This window comes from Pelodiscus sinensis, chromosome 2, assembly GCF_052426305.1.
Source record: "Pelodiscus sinensis isolate ZL-2025 chromosome 2, ASM5242630v1, whole genome shotgun sequence".
Taxonomy (NCBI): domain Eukaryota; kingdom Metazoa; phylum Chordata; order Testudines; family Trionychidae; genus Pelodiscus; species Pelodiscus sinensis.
Window position 1 is genome coordinate 263,975,929 of NC_143053.1, and position 21,987 is coordinate 263,997,915.

The 21,987-nt window shown below is 66.8% G+C and overlaps 1 protein-coding gene across 2 annotated transcripts in view; it reads left to right on the forward strand.

Moving 5' to 3' along the window:
* Positions 1-20,838, forward strand: part of NOS3 (nitric oxide synthase 3) — an 89,770-nt gene extending 68,932 nt beyond the window's left edge. Inside the window, exons 17-26 of one of the 2 annotated variants that reach the window (XM_089776860.1) lie at positions 3,804-3,936; positions 4,577-4,655; positions 6,233-6,420; positions 7,024-7,205; positions 8,125-8,335; positions 8,784-8,871; positions 15,113-15,234; positions 16,641-16,789; positions 16,854-17,048; positions 20,593-20,837. In XM_089776860.1, the coding sequence (XP_089632986.1) occupies positions 3,804-3,936; positions 4,577-4,655; positions 6,233-6,420; positions 7,024-7,205; positions 8,125-8,335; positions 8,784-8,871; positions 15,113-15,234; positions 16,641-16,789; positions 16,854-17,048; positions 20,593-20,715 (1,470 nt within the window). In that variant the 3' untranslated portion in view covers positions 20,716-20,837. Of the gene's footprint in view, positions 1-3,803; positions 3,937-4,576; positions 4,656-6,232; positions 6,421-7,023; positions 7,206-8,124; positions 8,336-8,783; positions 8,872-15,112; positions 15,235-16,640; positions 16,790-16,853; positions 17,049-20,592 lie in introns of both variants that reach the window. The other variant, XM_089776861.1, reaches the window with a different exon arrangement.
* The last annotated feature ends 1,149 nt before the right edge of the window (positions 20,839-21,987 follow it).

The following is a 21,987-nucleotide window of genomic DNA, read 5'->3' on the forward strand; positions in this document are numbered from 1 at the left end:
CCACCTCCCCTCTCTGCGACACGATCCCCGCCACGTCCCATCCCTGCGACATGATCCCCGCCACGTCCCATCCCTGCGACATGATCCCCGCCACGTCCCATCCCTGCGACACGATCCCCGCCACGTCCCCTCTCCGCGACACGATCCCCGCCACGTCCCATCCCTGCGACATGATCCCCGCCACGTCCCCTCTCCGCGACACGATCCCCGCCACGTCCCCTCTCCGCGACATGATCCCCGCCACCTCCCCTCTCTGTGACACGATCCCCGCCACCTCCCCTCTCTGTGACACGATCCCCGCCACGTCCCATCCCTGCGACACGATCCCCGCCACGTCCCCTCTCCGCGACACGATCCCCGCCACGTCCCATCCCTGCGACACGATCCCCGCCACGACCCCTCTCCACAACACGATCCCCGCCACGTCCCATCCCTGTGACATGATCCCCGCCACGTCCCATCCCTGCGACACGATCCCCGCCACGTCCCCTCTCCGCGACACGATCCCCGCCACGTCCCATCCCTGCGACACGATCCCCGCCACGTCCCCTCTCCGCGACACGATCCCTTCCACGTCCCATCCCTGCGACACGATCCCCGCCACGTCCCATCCCTGCGACACGATCCCCGCCACGTCCCATCCCTGCGACACGATCCCCGCCACGTCCCATCCCGGCGACACGATCCCCGCCACGTCCCCTCTCCGTGACACGATCCCCACCACGTCCCATCCCTGCGACACGATCCCCGCCACGTCCCATCCCTGCGACACGATCCCCGCCACGTCCCCTCTCCGCGACACGATCCCTTCCACGTCCCATCCCTGCGACATGATCCCCGCCACGTCCCCTCTCCGCGACACGATCCCCGCCACGTCCCATCCCTGCGACACGATCCCCGCCACGTCCCCTCTCCGCGACATGATCCCCGCCACCTCCCCTCTCTGCGACACGATCCCCGCCACATCCCATCCCTGCGACACGATCCCCGCCACGTCCCCTCTCCGCGACATGATCCCCGCCACGTCCCATCCCTGCGACACGATCCCCGCCACGTCCCCTCTCCGCGACACGATCCCCGCCACGTCCCCTCTCCGCGACATGATCCCCGCCACCTCCCCTCTCTGCGACACGATCCCCGCCACGTCCCCTCTCCGCGACACGATCCCCGCCACGTCCCATCCCTGCGACACGATCCCCGCCACGTCCCCTCTCCGCGACACGATCCCCGCCACGTCCCATCCCTGCGACACGATCCCCGCCACGTCCCCTCTCCGCGACACGATCCCCGCCACGTCCCATCCCCTCCAGTGCGGCAGCCCCTTCTCGGGGGCCCCCTCCACTCCAGCGGCGGTGAGACAGCCCTTTCCCAGGGGGTCACTCCAGTGCAGTGACCCTCTCTTGGGGGCCCACTCTCACCTTGGGGGTCTGCGCCTCTCAGTGCCTCCAGCCACCTGCATCTGCCGTGAGCCCCTCAGGGGGTCCTCGCCCTCTGACCCCCAGGGCCTCCCATCCTAGAGGGAACAGCGCAGCCTGTTCCCCAGCCCGGAGTAACTCTTGGCCCGCACCAAACAGGAGGAGCTATTGAGCTTTGAACCCAGCAAAGGATCCCTCAGGCCTGTCACTCCTAGCCCCCCCAACTCCCCACATCTGAGTCTCCCCTGCAGCCTGGGAGGCTCTGCCCCCTGCCCTGATCCGCCCCCGTCTGCCAGCTGAGCCTCCAATACCCCTAGCAACAGCCCCCCCAGCCAGTGTCCTCCCCAGGTAACCGGGTCGCCTGGGCCCCTCCCTCCCTATCCAATGTTCTCAAAAGTCCCCACTTCATCACACCTGCCTTGGGAGCGTCAGGTCTCCCCGAGGAGCTGGCCTGCCAGCCCCCGTCCCTGGGGGAGTGTGCCCAGCCCCAGCCGGTTACCCTGCGAAGTCTCCAGTCGTGGGGCCTGTCCTGGTGCCTGGGGCACTGAGCCTCTTGATGACAGGTCAGGCCCCCGGGTCCCATCGGGCTGGCGCTGTCCAGGCCCTGGCTGTCCCTCTGGGGGGAGGACTGCTGGTCCCCTTCCTGGGCTCGCCCCGTTGACGCTTCCGCCGGTTGCACTGTCAAGAACCGGTTGTGGCGGCTGTGACGGCGCGTTGGGGGTTCCCCGTCTCCTGCACCCCGAAATGGCACAAACAGACTGTACCAGCCAGTGGAATTGAGGGTGGTTTATTGCTCCTCCAGCACAGCGCAGCACAGATGTAATCTGGTTACAGGAACTGGGCTAGGATGCCTCAGGCCCCCTTGAGATGGGGGAGACTGGGCCCCTAAAACTCCAGCTCCTCTCCCTAGGCTGTCTCATCCATCCTCACAGACAGCCACCAACCAACTAACTAAATTCCCTTGCAGCCCTGCCCCCCCCAGCCAGGGCCGCATCCACCTTCCTTTGTTCCTCTCCATGGGGGGTGTCTGGCCACTGGTTCAACAAGTTTGGCCTTATCTCTGCCTAGTGAGGTTTCCCTGCTGGGTCTTGCTCCAGACAGCAGGGGTCACCACAGCCCAGCAAGTACCCCCACTACGTCACAGCGGCGCATCAGGATCCCCCGACTCCTGCACCCCGAAATGGCACGAACAGACTCCCCCAGCCAGTAGAACAGGGAGTTTATTGCTTCTCCAGGATACAGCCCAGCACAGATGTAACCCGGTTTCAGGGCAGGCCTAGGATGCCTCAGCCCCCTGGAGATGGGGGAGCCTGGGCCCCTAAATCCCAGCCCCTTCCCTAGGCTGCTTCCTCCATGATACCAGACAGAGACTAAAACCCTCTTCCAGCCCCGCCCCCTCAGCCAGGTGCTGGTCTCCTCCTCCCTCCGTCTCTCCCTGGGCGGCTGAGCCTGGGTGTCTGGTTAATCCATATTGGGAGAGTCAGGGTCTGTCTACACTACCACTCTAGTTCGAACTAGGGTGGTAATGTAGGCAATGGAAGTTGCAAATGAAGCCCAGGATTTAAATATCCCCGGCTTCATTTGCATCTTGCCGGGCGCGGCCATTTTTAAATCCCCGCTAGTTCAGACTCCGTGCCTGCGGCTCCACACGGCTCTACGCGGCTCCACGCGGCACGGAGAAGGTAGTTGGGATTAGACTCTCTAATTCAAACTACCGGTGACCCTCGTTCTCTCCCCCCCCCCCCCGCACACCCACTCGCGGCAGGATTGCGCCAGGCGGGAGCCAGATCCACATAGATCTCCCCCGGCTCCTTCTGCCCCCCAGCACTTCCTCCTGTACGTCTCGGGGGTCAGCCCGGGCTTGTGCCGCAGGGCCTCCTTTGCCTGTTCGTAGGCGCCCGGCGGCAGATCCTCCAGCTGGTTGAGCCCCCTGCGGCCTCCTGATCCAGCAAGGGGGGAGCGGCTGGAGCCGGTCCGCGGGGGGATGGTGCAGTTCACAGGCCTGCTCGAAGGAGTTCAGGGACCGTCCATGTCCCTCACGTCCTTACACTGGGCCAACACGAGCTGCTCCAAGCGTCTGGCCGCCCCGGACCCCCTGGGCCCCTCCCTGCTCACCGCAGCCGGGGCCCCTCGGCGTCTCCGCTCCGCCATGGCCGGCTTGTGCTGCTGCTGCTCCCTGGGGGCCTCGCGCTCCCCTCTCCTGTGCCTCCGATTCCTGTAGCCGCAGCTCGATCTCCAGCTGCCGCAGCGCTGCCGGGGGACCCGCCTGGACGACCCGCTGCCGGCAGAGCGTGGCCCGGGGCAGGGGGACGGGGAGGGTGGGATGAGGCGGGCAGGGTGCTGGGGGGCGCTGCCCCCAGAGATCTGAGCTCCCAGCGACACCCCCAGGCCGCCTGCGACACCTTCTGTGTTGGGGACGACGCGGAGGAGGCAGCCAGGGAGATGTTCAGCAGCCGCAGCACCTGGCAGCGCCAGAACTACCGGCTGAGCCCCCGCGCCGACGCCCCGGACACGCTGACAGGTACCCGCCAGCCCCCCACGGACCGTCCACCCCGGCCCCTCCCCCCACGGACCGTCCACCCCGGGCCCTCGGCCCCTCCCCCCACGGAGCCGTCCACCCCGGGCCCTCGGCCCATCCCCCCCACGGAGCCGTCCCACCCAGGGCCCTCGGCCCCTCCCCCCACGGAGCCGTCCACCCCGGGCCCTCGGCCCCTCCCCCCCCCCCACGGAGCCGACCACCCCGGGCCCTCGGCCCCTCCCCCCACGGAGCCGACCACCCCGGGCCCTCGGCCCCTCCCCCCACAGAGCCGACCACCCCGGGCCCTCGGCCCCTCCCCCCACGGAGCCGTCCACCCCGGGCCCTCGGCCCATCCCCCCCACGGAGCCGTCCACCCAGGGCCCCTCAGCCCCTCCCCCCCATGGAGCCAGCCCACTTAAGGCCCCTCAGCCCCCCCCCCCCCCGCTGAGCTGGCCAGCCAGGGCCCCCCAGCTACCTCCCTAATGGAGCCAGCCCAGCCAGGGGCCCCTCAGCCCCCCTCGTGGGAGCCAGGAGCCGAGCGGGCCAGTGAGCCCCCCGCAGGCCGTGGGGCTGGTGGGGCAGAGAGCTCTCCCACCCCAGGCGGCTGCCGGGCCCGCTGACCCCTCTGGCGCCTGCTCGGCAGGTTTGTCCCAGGTGCACAAGCGCCAGGCGTATCCCTGCCGCGTCCTCTCCGTGCAAAACCTGCAGAGCCAGGAGTCCAGGTGAGACCCCCCCGCCTGGGACCCCCCCGGGACCTTCCACCCCTCCCCCCTGCCTGGGACCCCCCCCGGGACCTTCCGCCCCTCCCCTCGCTGGGTCCCTAGCCCACACTGGGACCCCATGCTGAGCCCCCTCCCCCCGCCTGGGACCCCCCCGGGACCTTCCACCCCTCCCCCCTGCCTGGGACCCCCCCCGGGACCTTCCGCCCCTCCCCTCGCTGGGTCCCTAGCCCACACTGGGACCCCATGCTGGGCCCCCTCCCCCCCTCGAACCCCCCGGGACCTTCCGTCCCTCCCCTCGCTGGGTCCCTAGCGCACACTGGGACCCCATGCTGGGGCCCCTCCCCCCTTCGAAGCCCCCCGGGACCTTCCGTCCCTCCCCTCGCTGGGTCCCTAGCCCACACTGGGACCCCATGCTGGGCCCCCTCCCCCCCTCGAATCCCCCCGGGACCTTCCGCCCCTCCCCTCGCTGGGTCCCTAGCGCACACTGGGACCCCATGCTGGGACCCCTCCCCCCTCGAACCCCCCGGGACCTTCCACCCCTCCCCCCTGCCTGGGACCCCCCCCGGGACCTTCCGCCCCTCCCCTCGCTGGGTCCCTAGCCCACACTGGGACCCCATGCTGGGACCCCTCCCCCCTCGAACCCCCCGGGACCTTCCGCCCCTCCCCTCGCTGGGTCCCTAGCCCACACTGGGACCCCATGCTGGGACCCCTCCCCCCTCGAACCCCCCGGGACCTTCCGCCCCTCCCCTCGCTGGGTCCCTAGCCCACACTGGGACCCCATGCTGGGACCCCTCCCCCACTCGAACCCCCCGGGACCTTCCGTCCCCTCGCTGGGTCCCTAGCGCACACTGGGACCCCATGCTGGGACCCCTCCCCCCTCGAACCTCCCCGGGACCTTTTGTCCCTCCCCTCGCTGGGTCCCTAGCGCACACTGGGACCCCTCCCCCCTTCGAAGCCCCCCGGGACCTTCCGCCCCTCCCCTCGCTGGGTCCCTAGCCCACACTGGGACCCCATGCTGGGACCCCTCCCCCACTCGAACCCCCCGGGACCTTCCGCCCCTCCCCTCGCTGGGTCCCTAGCGCACACTGGGACCCCATGCTGGGCCCCCTCCCCCCCTCGAATCCCCCCGGGACCTTCCGTCCCCTCGCTGGGTCCCTAGCGCACACTGGGACCCCATGCTGGGCCCCCTCCCCCCCTCGAATCCCCCCGGGACCTTCCGTCCCCTCGCTGGGTCCCTAGCCCACACTGGGACCCCATGCTGGGACCCCTCCCCCCCTCGAAGCCCCCCGGGACCTTCCGTCCCCTCGCTGGGTCCCTAGCGCACACTGGGACCCCATGCTGGGACCCCTCCCCCACTCGAACCCCCCGGGACCTTCCGCCCCTCCCCTCGCTGGGTCCCTAGCCCACACTGGGACCCCATGCTGAGCCCCCCCCGCCATGCTGGGACCCCCTCCGCCCCCTTTAACCTCTCCGGAACCTTCCGCCCCTCCCGTCGCTGGGGAGCCCCGCACCTTAGCCCACACTGGGACCCCCACCCCCACGCTGGGCTCCCACTCTGACCCCTTCCTCCGCCCCAGCCGTGCCACCATCCTGGTGCGCCTGGACACGGCTGGGCAGCCGGAGCTGCAGTACCTGCCCGGGGACCACGTGGGCGTCTTCCCTGCCAACCGCCCGGAGCTGGTGCAGGAGCTGCTGGCGCACGTGGAGGACGCGCCCCCCGCGGGGCAGAGCGTGGCCGTGGAGTTCCTGGAGAAGGCGCCTGGTGGTGAGGGGCGAGGGGCTCCCCCCCGAGCCAGCGTCGGGAGCAGAACCTGCTGCTACCACCTGGGGGTTCCCTGGGGACTTGGGGGGCAGTATTAATGCCTAGGGGTCCTCTGGGCAGTTGGGGGCAGTGCTGGTGCCTGGGGGTCCCCTGGAGGATTGGGGGGCTGCTACTAGCACCTGAGGGGATACTCTGGGGCATTGGGGGGCTGGTGGTCCCCTGGGGGAATTGGGGGGCTGGTGCTACCACCTGAGGAGATCCGAGGCATCTGGGGGTCTGGTATTAGGACCTGGGGGATCCCAGAGGTCTGGGGGCCCTGTGGCTGGGGCCCTCTTTTGCTTTGACTGTGCTGCTCTGCAGACGGCACTCAGGCCCCCCGGCCTGGACTACGCCCGGCTTGGCTCCTGGCAGGGCCCCCCAGTTCCTGGCAGTCCTGTGGCCTCCATGCCTGGGCCTGCAGCAAGCACGGGGCTTGTCGGGCCCCCAGTCCCACTGCCTCGGGCGCCTGGCTGCAGAGCCTGATGTCGCCGCCCCACAGGAGCCACACAACGCGCGGGGGAAACTGAGGCAGGCAATCCCAGACAGGGTTCGCTGGGTCCCTTGCAGGTGGGCGAGCCAGCCCCACAGCCAGCTGGGTCCCCCTCAGGCGCCTGCCGCCCTGCACCCTAGCCCAGGCCCTCACCTTCTTCCTGGACATCACGGCCCCGCCCAGCCCCCAACTCCTGCAGCTCCTGGCCACACTGGCCACCGATGGCACCGAGCGGGAGCAGCTGCAGCGGCTCAGCCAGGTGCGCGGGCCCCGGGGCCAGGGGAGGCGGCTGGGGGCCACATGGGAGTGGGGGATGGGAGAGCGTGGGGGGCACCGAGGGGCGCTCGGCAGCTCCCAGTGCGGCTTTGGCTGGGAAGCATGGGAGCCTATGGGGTGGGGCTCTGGCTGGGTGGGGGGGCGCAGGGGGCGGGGCTCCGGCTGGGTGGGAGGCGTGGGGGGCACAGGGGGCGGGGCTCTGGCTGGGTGGGGGGCACAGGAGGCGGGGCTCCGGCTGGGCGGGGGGCGCAGGGGGCGGGGCTCCGGCTGGGCGGGGAGCTCGGGGGCGGGGATGTGGGCGGAGGCACAGGGGGCGGGGCTCCGGCTGGGTGGGGGCGCAGGGGGCGGGGCTCCGGCTGGGCGGGGGGCTCGGGGGGCGGGGATGTGGGCGGGGGCGCAGGGGGCGGGGCTCCGGCTGGGCGGGGGGCGCAGGGGGCGGGGCTCCGGCTGGGTGGGGGCGCAGGGGGCGGGGATGTGGGCGGAGGCACAGGGGGCGGGGCTCCGGCTGGGCGGGGGCGCAGGGGGCGGGGCTCTGGCTGGGCGGGGGCGCAGGGGGCGGGGATGTGGGCGGAGGCACAGGGGGCGGGGCTCCGGCTGGGCGGGGGCGCAGGGGGCGGGGCTCCGGCTGGGCGGGGGCGCAGGGGGCGGGGCTTTGGGGGCTGGGGCGGGGGGGGGCGGGGCAGGGGGCGGGGATGTGGGCGGAGGCACAGGGGGCGGGGCTCCGGCTGGGCGGGGGGCGCAGGGGGCGGGGATGTGGGCGGAGGCACAGGGGGCGGGGCTCCGGCTGGGCGGGGGCGCAGGGGGCGGGGCTCCGGCTGGGCGGGGGCGCAGGGGGCGGGGCTCCGGCTGGGCGGGGGGCGCAGGGGCCGGGCGCTCGTGGGTCCCACCGGCTGCCGTTGCAGGACGCCCGGCTCTACGAGGAGTGGAAGTGGTTCTGGTGCCCGTCGCTGGCCCAGGTGCTGGGGCAATTCCCCTCGCTGGCCCTGCCGGCCTCCCTGCTGCTCACCCAGCTGCCCCTGCTGCAGCCGCGCTACTACTCCGCCAGCTCCGCGCCCGGCGCCCACCCCGGCCACCTGCACCTCACTGTGGCCGTGCTGGCCTACCGCAGCCAGGGTGAGCCCCGCTGCAACCCCCCCCCAGCTAGCAACGCCCCCCCAGCCAGGGTGAGCCCCGCTGCAACCCCCCCCAGCCAGGGTGAGCCCCGCTGCAGCCCCCCCCACCCCGCAACCCCCCCAGCCAGGGTGAGCCCCCAGCCAGCCAGCCACTGCCCCCCAGCCAAGGGCGTGACTCCCTCAGCCAGGGAGAGTGACTCATGGCAGCAAGGGGCGACCCCCGTGCCCAGGACAAGGCCCTGCCCCACAGGACGTAGGGGTGTAAAGGGTTAATCAGTTACCGGCCTGCTTACATGGGCACTCCCCGCCCCTGGGCCACCACCTGGCTGGGATGTGGTATCCCTGCCGGGGCTGCGCTGCCCACTGTGGGGATGGGCTGAGGGTGCCTGGGGGCCAGGTGCCATCCCGGCCGGGCCCCTGAACACCTGCTCCTCTCCCTGTGGCCGCAGACGGGCATGGACCCCTGCACTACGGCGTCTGCTCCACCTGGCTGGCCCAGCTGGAGGAGGGGGACACCGTGCCTGCCTTCATCAGAGGGTAAGGGGCCGGGCCCCGGGTGGGGGGCAGAGCTTGGGCAGGGTACTAAAATGCTCTCTCAGCATGCTCGTTCCTGAGCCCCATTTACCCCAAAGGCCTATAGTTCCCAGCATGCACTGCCCCCCAGAGGGACTACATTTCCCAGCATGTACCCCCCAAGACACAGGGACTACATTTCCCAGCATGCACTGCTCTACCCCCCCCCCGAGGGACTCCATTTCCCAGCATGCACTGCTCTACCCCCCTCCCCCGAGGGACTCCATTTCCCAGCATGCACTGCTCTGCCCCCAGAGGGACTACATTTCCCAGCATGTACCCCCCCAAGACACAGGGACTACATTTCCCAGCATGCACTGCTCTACCCACCCCCCCCCCCTCCGAGAGACTACATTTCCCAGCATGCACTGCTCCCACCAGTGGTCACCAACCAGTAGATGGGGATTTAGCCTCTGAGAGCAGGATCCTGGCTGGTTGGACACTTCAGTCCCCCCCCCCCCCCCCACTGGCCTCAGAGCTCCCCCGTCGGGCACTCCTCCCACCCTGGACCCTCTCTCCACAGAGCAGAGGGCGTTTGCTGGCTGCTGTTGGGAGTGGGGCAGGAACAGGGTAGGGCAGGAGGGAGCCGCCTGAGCCCCACTGCACCACCACCCAGGAGCCACCAGAGGCAAGCCGGGCCCGGCTGGAGCCAGCTCCAATCCCCTGCCCCAGTCATGAAACCGCTGCCCCCCTGCAGCCCAAGGCCCTGCCCTAGCCTTGAGCCCTCTGGCCCCAAATTCCCTTACGAAGCCTGCACCCAGAACCCCCTCCTGCCCCCCAACTCCCTGCCCCAGGCTCAGCTCGGAGCCCCTCACACTCACAGTCCATTAGCCCAAGAACAGAGCCTGCGCCCAACCTTCTGCCCGCCCCATGCCGGTGAAAGGGAGGGAGGACGGAGTGAGCAAGGGCGGGGCCTCAGAGAAGGGGCACGAAGGAGGCGGAGCCAGGGGGGTTGGGTCTGAATTAGGTCCTGGATTGCCCTTAAATTCAAAACATGATCTTGTGCTTAAAAACGTTGGTGAGCACTGCCCTACAGGGCTGGCTTTCCCCAGCATGCATTGCTCCCCTGGGATTACATTTCCCAGCATGCATTTCTCCCTAGGACTACACTTCCTAGCATGCATTTCTCCCCAGGACTACACTTCCTAGCGTTCATTGCTCCCTGGGACTACACTTCCCAGCATGCATTTCTCCCCAGAACTACACTTCCTAGCGTTCATTGCTCCGTGGGACTACACTTCCTATCATGCATTTCTCCTTAGGACTACACTTCCCAGCATGCATTTCTCCCTGGGACTACACTTCCCAGCATGCATTTCTCCCTGGGACTACACTTCCTAGCATGCATTTTTCCTCCCCAGCTCCACACTTCCCAGCATGCATTACCATAGACTCATAGACTTTAAGGTCAGAAGGGACCATTATGATCATCTAGTCTGACCCCCTGCACAGTGCAGGCCACAGAATCTCACCCACCCCTCCTAGAATAATCCTCTCACCTAGATCTCAGATATTGAAGCCTTCAAATACTTTGAAGGCCCCAACATGCAGAGAGTCCTTCAGCTGTGATCTGTGCCCCATGCTACAGAGGAAGGCGAAAAACCTCCAGGGCCTCTGCCAATCTACCCTGGAGGAAAATTCCTTCCCGACCCCAAATGTGGCGATCAGCTAAACCCTGAGCATGTGGGCAAGACTCACCAGCCAGACACCCAGAAAGTTCTCTAGTAACTCCTATCATCCCTCCATTGACCTATTCCCACTGATAATGAATGGTCAATTAGTTACCAAGATCCTGTTATTTCATCCAACCATCCCCTTATCATAGAACCATAGAGCTGGAAGAGACCTCAGAAGGTCGTCAAGTCCAGCCCCCTGCTCTAGGCAGGACCAATCCCAACTAAATCAACCCGGCCAGGGCTTTGTCAAGCCGAGACTTAAACACCTCTAGGGATGGAGACTCCGCTACTTCCCTAGGGAACCCATCCCAGTGCTTCACCACCCTCCTAGGGAAATAGTTTTTCCTAATACCCAACCTGGACCTCTCCTGCCACAACTTGAGCCCATTGCTCCTTGTTCTGCCACCTGTCACTACTGAGAACAGCCTCTCTCCATCCTCTTTGGAACCTCCCTTCAGGAAGTTGAAGGCTGCTCTCAAAGCCCCCCTCACTCTTCGCTTCTGCAGACTAAACAGACCCAAGTCCCTCAGCCTCTCCTCATAAGTCATATGCTCCAGACCCCTAATCATTTTGGTTTCCCTCCGCTGGACCCTCTCCAATGCGTCCACGTCCTTTTTGTAGTGGGGGGCCCAGAACTGGACACAATACTCCAGATGTGGCCTCACCAAAGCCGAATAAAGGGGAATAATGACATCTCTGGATCTGCTGGCAATGCTCCTCTTAATGCAACCTAATATGCCATTAGCCTTCTTGGCTACAAGGGCACACTGTTGACTCATAGAATCATAGAATCATAGAATAATAGGACGGGAAGGGACCTCGAGAGGTCATCGAGTCCAGCCCCCCGCCCTCAAGGCAGGACCAAGCTCCGTCTACACCATCCCTGACAGATGTCTATCTAACCTGTTCTTAAATATCTCCAGAGAGGGAGATTCCACCACCTCCCTTGGCAATTTATTCCAATATTTGACCACCCTGACAGTTAGGAATTTTTTCCTAACGTCCAATCTAAACCTCCCCTGCTGCACTTTAAGCCCATTACTCCAATTTGTCATCTCCAGCTTCTCATCCACTGTAACCCCCAGGTCCTTTTCTGCAGAACTGCTACTTAACTGGTTGGTCCCCAGCTTGTACCAATACTTGGGATTCTTCCATCCCTAGTGCAGGACTCTACACTTGTTCTTGTTGAACCTCATCAGATTTCTCTGTGCCCAATCCTCCAATTTGTCTAAGTCATTCTGGACCCTATCTCTGCCCTTAAGCGTATCTACCTCTCCCCCCAGCTTAGTGTCATCCGCAAACTTGCTGAGGGTGCAATCCATCCCCTCATCCAGATCATTAATAAAGATATTGAAAAAAACCGGTCCTAGAACCGAACCTTGGGGCACTCCGCTAGAAACCGACCCCCATCCTGACATCGAACCGTTGATCACTACCCGCTGGGCCCGGCCTTCTAGCCATCTTTCTATCCATCTGTGACGGACCGGGCCGTGTCTGGGCACAACTGAGGGCGTCCGCTCAGGGTGAATTGCTCAAATCCGGGGCTCCTTACAGCCCCCCGACTGGTGACCTCTCCAAACAGGCCACAAACCAGTCCCAGAGAGCGCTTCAGCAGCCTGCCTGAAGCCTCACGAGCAAAACCCCTCCAACACCCCAGCAATATCCGTGCCCCAGATGGCCCTGGGCCTATACACAGGTGGGGGGTCCTAGCACCCAATCCCACCTACCCCGAACAAGTTCTGTCCGGTTCCAAGAAACCAGCCACAGATCCCTGGTCAATTTACCCTCTGGACCTTACCCACAAATCACGCTGGGCCAATCCTTTAGAATCTATATCTAAAGGTTTATTATTACAAGAAAGAAAAGCCTGAGAGTAAGGTTACTAAAGTACAGTATGTTACATGCACCGAATCTCCCAGTCCTCGATGCAGGCTCTAGCAGAGATGTTACAGCTGCTGGTTTAAAAGTTCTTATTGCACATCCTACGATCAGGATGGGTTCACAGGTCTTCCAGGCTCTTCGATCCCTGAAATGCTGCCTCTGGGATGAAGTGCTGAGCTGGCATCGACCGCATGGCCTCTTTATACCCCTTCCTGGCCTCTTCTGGTCTCAGCCGGTCACCTGGTCAGAGGCCAATCTCTGTGTTCCCTGCTGGCTGCTCTCAGGTGACAAATCCCATTCTTTGGGTGTGTCCTTGGCCCATCAAGTGCCATTGTCCCACAGGGCCTCAGTAATTAGCATGTCCACAGGCTCGGCCTGCCCAATGCTCAACCACATGCAGGGAAATCTTCAGTGTCCATACAAGTACATGCTGATAATTGCACCCACATTATACAAACACCAGAACAGCGTACATAGGATTAGCAGACAGTGAGCTTCTATTCAATACCTCACATGGCCCCTTCTATACCATTTTTGGGGCCAATGCCCCCACCTATGGGTGCAGCAGCGATCTGGCTGCTCCCCTCAAGATCCAGCAACATGACACCATCTTACCGTCCATTTATCCAATCCACAATCCCTTAACCTGCTGGCAAGAATATTGTGGGAGACCGTATCAAAAGCCTTGCTAAAGTCAAGGTATATAACATCCACTGACTTCCCCATGTCCACCGAGCCAGTTACCTCATCATAGAAGCTAATCAGATTGGTCAGGCACGACTTGCCCTTTGTGAATCCATGCTGACTATTCCTGATCACTTTCCTCTCATCCAAGTGTCTCAAAATGGATTCCTTAAGGATCCCTTCCATGATTTTTCCAGGAACCGAGGTAAGACTGACCAGCCTATAGTTCCCTGGATCGTCCTTCTTCCCTTTTTTGAAGATGGGCACTACATTTGCCTTTTTCCAGTCATCCGGGATTTCTCCCGATCTCCACGACTTTTCAAAGATAATGGCCAAAGGCTCCTCAATGACATTTGCCAAACTCCCTCAGTACCCTCGGATGCACTAAGTCCGGACCCATGGATTTGTGTACGTTTAGCTTTTCTAAATAGTTCCTAACCTGTTCTTTACCCACCACGGGCTGTCCATCTTCATCCCACCTTGTGTCACTTAGCACAGAAGTCCAGGAGCCGACCTTGTCCGTGAATACAGAGGCAAAGAAAGCATTGAGTACTTCAGCTTTCCCCACATCATCTGTCACTAGGTTACCTCCTTCATCCAGTAGGGGCTGCACACCCTCTCTGATCACCTTCTTCTTGTTAACAGGCCTGTAGAAACCTTTCTTGTATCCTTCACATCCTTAGCCAGTCGCAATTCCATTTGCGCTTTCGCCTTCCTGATAACCCCCCGGCATTCTCGAGCTAGACCTTTAAACTCCTCCCTGGTCATTTGTCCAAGTTTCCACTCTTTGTAAGCTTCCTTTTTGTGCTTAAGTTCACCAAGGATTTCCCCTGTGAGCCAGTCCGGACTCCTACCGTGTTTGCCTCTCTTGCTACGCGTCGGGATGGTTTCTTTCTGTGCCTTCAATAAGGCTTCTTTAAAATACTGCCAGCTGTCCTGGACTCCTTTCCCCTTCATGTTAACATCCCAGGGGATTCTGCCCATCAGATCTCGGAGGGTATGTCTACACTACCCCGCTAGTTCGAACTAGGGTGGTAATGTAGTCAACCGGAGTTGCAAATGAAGCCCGGGATTTGAATTTCCCGGGCTTCATTTGCATGTTGCTGGGCGCCGCCTTTTTTAAATGTCCGCTATCTAGTTTGGACTCCGTGCCTGCACAAGGAGTAACGGTAGCTCGGAATAGGAAGCCTAGTCCGAACTACCTAGTTCGTGCCTTTGGTCAGGATCCTGAAATCGACCATCTCATGATCACTGCTTCCCAGGTTGTCACCCACCTCCACTTCCCCTATTAGTTCCTCCCTGTTTGTGAGCAGAAGGTCAAGCTGAGCACGGCCCCTGGTCAGATCCTTCAGCACCTGTGTCAAGAAGTTATCCCCAACATTCTCCAAAAACTTCCTGGATTGCCTGTGTACTGCCGTATTGGTTTCCCAGCAGATGTCAGGGGGATTAAAGTCCCTCACGAGAACCAGGGCCTGAGATCTGGAAGCTTCTCTCAGGTGTCCGAAGAAAGCCTCATCTACCTCATCCACCTGATCCGGTGGCCTGTAGCAGACACCAACCACAACATCACTGCTGTTGTTTGCTCCTTTAAACTTAACCCTTAGACTCTCAACAGGTTTTTCTTCCTCTTTATGCTGGAGTTCAGTACCACTTCCCCTCTGCAAGACTACACTTCCCAGCATGCATTGCTGTCCCTGGGACTACACTTCCCTGCATGCATTGCCTTCCTTCCTGCCCCTTTCCCCCCTGGACTACACTTCCCAGCATGCATTGCTGTTCCTGGGACTACACTTCCCAGCATGCATTGCTCTCCCTGGGACTACACTTCCCTGCATGCATTGCTGTGTCCCCAGCCTAGACCCCCCCCCCCATCATTAGCTCTCTGTGGCCCTGCAGTGCACTGGCTGGGGGTGCAGCCGGGGCCGTCCCAGGCCGTGCCCCAGACACCGTCACTCCCCACACAGGGCCCCGTCCTTCCGCCTGCCGCAGGACCCCAGCGTCCCCTGCATCCTGGTGGGCCCCGGCACCGGCATCGCCCCCTTCCGGGCCTTCTGGCAGCAGCGGCTGCACGACATAGAGCGTGAAGGTCGGACGGGGTGGGGGCACAGCCTGGGGGCCCTGGATTGCATGGGGCCAGGGTTCCCTAGGGCTCATGGCCAGGGCTGGTTGGGGTGCCCAGGAGGGTCGGGGGGCCCAGGAGGGTCGGGGGCCCGGGAGGGTCTGGGGGCCCAGGAGGGTCGGGGGCCCGGGAGGGTCGGGGTGCCCAGCAGCGGGGCCCGGGAGGGTCGGGGTGCCCAGCAGTGGGGCCCGGGAGGGTCAGGGGGCCCAGGAGGGTCGGGGGCCTGGGAGGGTCGGGGGGCCCAGCAGCGGGGCCCGGGAGGGTCGGGGTGCCCAGCAGCGGGGCCCGGGAGGGTCAGGGTGCCCAGCAGCGGGGCCCGGGAGGGTCGGGGGCCTGGGATGGTCGGGGGGCCCGGGAGGGTCGGGGGGCCCAGCAGCGGGGCCCGGGAGGGTTGGGGGGCCCAGCAGCGGGGCCCGGGAGGGTCGGGGGCCTGGGAGGGTCGGGGTGCCCAGCAGCGGGGCCCGGGAGGGTCGGGGGCCCGGGAGGGTCGGGGTGCCCAGCAGCGGGGCCCGGGAGGGTCGGGGGGCCCAGCAGGGGGCCCGGGAGGGTCGGGGTGCCCAGCAGCGGGACCCGGGAGGGTCGGGGGCCCGGGATGGCCGGGGGGCCCAGCAGTGGGGCCCGGGAGGGTCGGGGGCCTGGGAGGGCCGGGGGGCCCAGCAGCGGGGCCCGGGAGGGTCGGGGGCCTGGGAGGGTCGGGGTGCCCAGCAGCGGGGCCCGGGAGGGTCGGGGGCCTGGGAGGGTCGGGGTGCCCAGCAGCGGGGCCCGGGAGGGTCGGGGGCCTGGGAGGGTCGGGGTGCCCAGCAGCGGGGCCCGGGAGGGTCGGGGGCCCGGGAGGGCCGGGGGGCCCAGCAGCGGGGCCCGGGAGGGTCGGGGGCCCGGGAGGGTCGGGGTGCCCAGCAGCGGGGCCCGGGAGGGTCGGGGGCCCGGGAGGGTCGGGGTGCCCAGCAGCGGGGCCCGGGAGGGTCGGGGGCCTGGGAGGGTCGGGGTGCCCAGCAGCGGGGCCCGGGAGGGTCGGGGGCCTGGGAGGGTCGGGGTGCCCAGCAGCGGGGCCCGGGAGGGTCAGGGGCCTGGGAGGGTCGGGGTGCCCAGCAGCGGGGCCCGGGAGGGTCGGGGGCCCGGGATGGCCGGGGGGCCCAGCAGCGGGGCCCGGGAGGGTCGGGGGCCTGGGAGGGTCGGGGGGCCCAGCAGCGGGGCCCGGGAGGGTCGGGGGCCCGGGAGGGTCGGGGTGCCCAGCAGCGGGGCCCGGGAGGGTCGGGGGCCCGGGAGGGTCGGGGTGCCCAGCAGCGGGGCCCGGGGGGCCCATGGGCGTCTCTGCAGGGGCCAAGGCCCAGGGCGGGCGCGGCCCATGACCCGCCCTGGCCCCGTGGTTCCAGGCCTCCAGCCGGGCGCCATGACCCTGGTGTTCGGCTGCCGCTCCGCCCGCCTGGACCACTTGTACCGGCAGGAGGCGCGGGAGGCCCAGCAGCGCGGGGCGCTGAGCCGGGTGCTGACGGCCTTCTCCAGGGACCCCGCGGTGCCCAAGGTAACGGGGCGCCTGGGGCGGGGGGGGCGGGGCTGGCTCGGGGTGACTCCGGCTGCCTCCCCAGGCCTACGTGCAGGACGTGCTGCGGGCGCAGCTGGCGGGCGAGGTGCACCGGGTGCTGTGCCGGCGCGGCGGCCACCTCTACGTCTGCGGGGACGTCACCATGGCCACCGGCGTCCTGCAGGCCGTGCAGCACATCCTGGCCCAGGAGGGAGGCACGACGCTGGCCGAGGCCGGGGACCTCATCAGCGAACTCCGGGTAAGGGAGCAGATCCAGCCGGGCTGGGGGTGCTGGTGGGGGTGGAGGGACCAGCGGGGCTGGGGGCAGAGGGGCGCTGGCAGAGTGGGGAGGGAGGGGCTGGAGGATGTCAGCAGAGCTGGCAGGGGGAGGGGCACTGGCAGAGTGGGGGGGCTGGGATTGAGGGGGTGTCAGCAGAGCTGGCAGGGGGAGGGGAGCTGGCAGAGCGGGGGGGCGGGATTGAGGGGGTGTCAGCAGAGCTGGCAGGGGGAGGGGAGCTGGCAGAGCGGGGGGCGGGATTGAGGGGGTGTCAGCAGAGCTGGCGGGGGAGGGGAGCTGGCAGAGCTGGGGGGCAGGGCTGAGGGGGTGTCAGCAGAGCTGGTAGGGGGAGGGGAGCTGGCAGAGCTGGGGGGCAGGGCTGAGGGGGTGTCAGCAGAGCTGGCAGGGGGAGGGGAGCTGGCAGAGCGGGGGGGCGGGATTGAGGGGGTGTCAGCAGAGCTGGCAGGGGGAGGGGAGCTGGCAGAGCTGGGGGGCAGGGCTGAGGGGGTGTCAGCAGAGCTGGCAGGGGGAGGGGCACTGGCAGAGCTGGGGGGCGGGATTGAGGGGGTGTCAGCAGAGCTGGCAGGGGGAGGGGAGCTGGCAGAGCTGGGGGGCAGGGCTGAGGGGGTGTCAGCAGAGCTGGTAGGGGGAGGGGAGCTGGCAGAGCTGGGGGGCAGGGCTGAGGGGGTGTCAGCAGAGCTGGCAGGGGGAGGGGAGCTGGCAGAGCGGGGGGGCGGGATTGAGGGGGTGTCAGCAGAGCTGGCAGGGGGAGGGGAGCTGGCAGAGCTGGGGGGCAGGGCTGAGGGGGTGTCAGCAGAGCTGGCAGGGGGAGGGGCACTGGCAGAGCTGGGGGGCGGGATTGAGGGGGTGGCAGCAGAGCTGGTAGGGGGAGGGGAGCTGGCAGAGTGGGGGGCGGGATTGAGGGGGTGTCAGCAGAGCTGGTAGGGGGAGGGGAGCTGGCAGAGTGGGGGGGTGGGATTGAGGGGGTGTCAGCAGAGCTGGCAGGGGGAGGGGAGCTGGCAGAGCGGGGGGCGGGATTGAGGGGGTGTCAGCAGAGCTGGCAGGGGGAGGGGAGCTGGCAGAGCAGGGGGGCGGGATTGAGGGGGTGTCAGCAGAGCTGGTAGGGGGAGGGGAGCTGGCAGAGCGGGGGGCGGGATTGAGGGGGTGTCAGCAGAGCTGGTAGGGGGAGGGGAGCTGGCAGAGTGGGGGGTGGGATTGAGGGGGTGTCAGCAGAGCTGGCAGGGGGAGGGGAGCTGGCAGAGCGGGGGGCGGGATTGAGGGGGTGTCAGCAGAGCTGGCAGGGGGAGGGGCACTGGCAGAGCAGGGGGGCGGGATTGAGGGGGTGTCAGCAGAGCTGGCAGGGGGAGGGGCACTGGCAGAGCGGGGGGCGGGATTGAGGGGGTGTCAGCAGAGCTGGCAGGGGGAGGGGCACTGGCAGAGCGGGGGGCGGGATTGAGGGGGTGTCAGCAGAGCTGGCAGGGGGAGGGGCACTGGCAGAGCGGGGGGCGGGATTGAGGGGGTGTCAGCAGAGCTGGTAGGGGGAGGGGAGCTGGCAGAGCTGGGGGGCAGGGCTGAGGGGGTGTCAGCAGAGCTGGCAGGGGGAGGGGAGCTGGCAGAGCGGGGGGGCGGGATTGAGGGGGTGTCAGCAGAGCTGGCAGGGGGAGGGGAGCTGGCAGAGCTGGGGGGCAGGGCTGAGGGGGTGTCAGCAGAGCTGGCAGGGGGAGGGGCACTGGCAGAGCTGGGGGGCGGGATTGAGGGGGTGTCAGCAGAGCTGGCAGGGGGAGGGGAGCTGGCAGAGCTGGGGGGCAGGGCTGAGGGGGTGTCAGCAGAGCTGGTAGGGGGAGGGGAGCTGGCAGAGCTGGGGGGCAGGGCTGAGGGGGTGTCAGCAGAGCTGGCAGGGGGAGGGGAGCTGGCAGAGCGGGGGGGCGGGATTGAGGGGGTGTCAGCAGAGCTGGCAGGGGGAGGGGAGCTGGCAGAGCTGGGGGGCAGGGCTGAGGGGGTGTCAGCAGAGCTGGCAGGGGGAGGGGCACTGGCAGAGCTGGGGGGCGGGATTGAGGGGGTGGCAGCAGAGCTGGTAGGGGGAGGGGAGCTGGCAGAGTGGGGGGCGGGATTGAGGGGGTGTCAGCAGAGCTGGTAGGGGGAGGGGAGCTGGCAGAGTGGGGGGTGGGATTGAGGGGGTGTCAGCAGAGCTGGCAGGGGGAGGGGAGCTGGCAGAGCGGGGGGCGGGATTGAGGGGGTGTCAGCAGAGCTGGCAGGGGGAGGGGAGCTGGCAGAGCAGGGGGGCGGGATTGAGGGGGTGTCAGCAGAGCTGGTAGGGGGAGGGGAGCTGGCAGAGTGGGGGGGTGGGATTGAGGGGGTGTCAGCAGAGCTGGCAGGGGGAGGGGAGCTGGCAGAGTGGGGGGTGGGATTGAGGGGGTGTCAGCAGAGCTGGCAGGGGGAGGGGAGCTGGCAGAGCGGGGGGCGGGATTGAGGGGGTGTCAGCAGAGCTGGCAGGGGGAGGGGCACTGGCAGAGCAGGGGGGCGGGATTGAGGGGGTGTCAGCAGAGCTGGCAGGGGGAGGGGCACTGGCAGAGCGGGGGGCGGGATTGAGGGGGTGTCAGCAGAGCTGGCAGGGGGAGGGGCACTGGCAGAGCGGGGGGCGGGATTGAGGGGGTGTCAGCAGAGCTGGCAGGGGGAGGGGCACTGGCAGAGCGGGGGGCGGGATTGAGGGGGTGTCAGCAGAGCTGGCAGGGGGAGGGGCACTGGCAGAGCGGGGGGCGGGATTGAGGGGGTGTCAGCAGAGCTGGCAGGGGGAGGGGAGCTGGCAGAGCGGGGGGGCGGGATTGAGGGGGTGTCAGCAGAGCTGGCAGGGGGAGGGGAGCTGGCAGAGTGGGGGGCGGGATTGAGGGGGTGTCAGCAGAGCTGGCAGGGGGAGGGGAGCTGGCAGAGTGGGGGGCGGGATTGAGGGGGTGTCAGCAGAGCTGGCAGGGGGAGGGGAGCTGGCAGAGCGGGGGGCGGGATTGAGGGGGTGTCAGCAGAGCTGGCAGGGGAGGGGCACTGGCAGAGCGGGGGGCGGGATTGAGGGGGTGTCAGCAGAGCTGGCAGGGGGAGGGGAGCTGGCAGAGCGGGGGGGCGGGATTGAGGGGGTGTCAGCAGAGCTGGCAGGGGGAGGGGAGCTGGCAGAGCGGGGGCGGGATTGAGGGGGTGTCAGCAGAGCTGGCAGGGGGAGGGGAGCTGGCAGAGCGGGGGGGCGGGATTGAGGGGGTGTCAGCAGAGCTGGCAGGGGGAGGGGAGCTGGCAGAGCGGGGGGGCGGGATTGAGGGGGTGTCAGCAGAGCTGGCAGGGGGAGGGGAGCTGGCAGAGTGGGGGGCAGGGCTGAGGGGGTGTCAGCAGAGCTGGCAGGGAGAGGGGCACTGGCAGAGCGGGGGGCGGGATTGAGGGGGTGTCAGCAGAGCTGGGGGTGGCGTAGCAGGGTCCCCTTGGCCCCATCCTAGCCCCACAGGGCTGCCCGGAGAGGCGGCGCCCCTCACGGCGGGTCTCTCCCCAGGACCAGAACCGCTACCACGAGGACATCTTCGGCCTGACCTTCCGCACGCAGGAGGTGGCCTCCCGCATCCGCTCTCAGTCCTTCTCGCTGCAGGCGCGGAGCCCGCTGCCCCCGGCCCCCTGAGCGCCCCCCAGCCCCCTGAGCGGCCCAGCTCCTCGGCCCTGGGGTGCAGGCAGGGCCTTGTGCCCCACCGCTGCTGCCCCAGCCCTCAATAAAGCTCTTCCTTTGGCTAATGGTGGCTTGTGTCCTTTTCCCTCCCCCTCTGCCCCGTGGGCCCGCCCCGCCCCCAGACACATGGTCTCTGCCCGGCCCAGCCGCCTCTGGTGTGCCCACAGGGCATGGGGCTGGCCGGCGCAGGGACGGGGCCCAGGGCCAGCGAGGCCCCGGCTGCCAGGGATGGGGCACCCCTCAGCCTGCAGATAGAGGAACAGGCATCCGTGGAGGAGGGGCGGTGCAGGAAGGGGCTGTGGTCTGGAGTGGGCGGGGTGTGACGGCGGGTTGGGGTCCCCCATCTCCTGCACCCCGAAATGGCACAAACAGACTGCACCAGCCGGTGGAATAGAGGAAGTTTATTGCCTCTCCAGGATACAGCACAGCATAGATAGAATCTGGTCACAGAACTGGGCTAGGATGCCTCAGGCCCCCTTGAGATGGGGGAGACTGGGCCCCTAAACTCCAGCCCCTTCCCCTAGGCTGTCTCCTCCATGCTCCCAGCCAGCAACTAACTAACCCTCCTCCAGCCCTGCCCCCCAGCCAGGGCAGCATCCACCTTCCTTTGTTCCTCTCCATGGGGGGTGTCTGGCCACTGGTTTGCATAGTGACTCATCCTGTTTTGCTGGGTCGTGGTACCCACGGCAGCCAGTGGGGGTTACCCCAGAGCCAGCAGCATAGAAACCAGCCAGGTACCCCCACTACGTCACAGTTCTCCCCCCTCCGAGAGCAAACTGAGCAGGGTCACTCCGCTCGTGACCTAGGGAAGTTCAGGTCCTCTGCGTGGGAACCCGCCCCGGGGACATGGGTGCTCCCCTTGACTCAGGCCAGCTGCGGCGAGGCCCCACATGAGCTGGCTTCCCTCTGTCCACTCGCCGCCCCGCTCCAGGGCGACTGGCACAGGCCTGTCCTCGGGGGTCACACCCACCCTTCCGCTGGCCTTGATCTCTGGCCGGGGTCTCTCGGGCCGGGGCCATGAGCCCAGCGAGCCTCTCCAAGCGTCTGGCAGCCCCGGGACCCTGGGGCCCATCCGCACTTGGTACAGCTGGGGCCCCGCCGGTTCTCCGCTCTGCCATGGCCAGCTCATGCTGTCGCTGCCTCTCTCGGTCCTGGCGGTCCCTCTCTCGGTCCTGTACCTCCAGTTCCTTTATCCGCAGCTGGATCTCCAGCCGCCGCAGCTCCGCT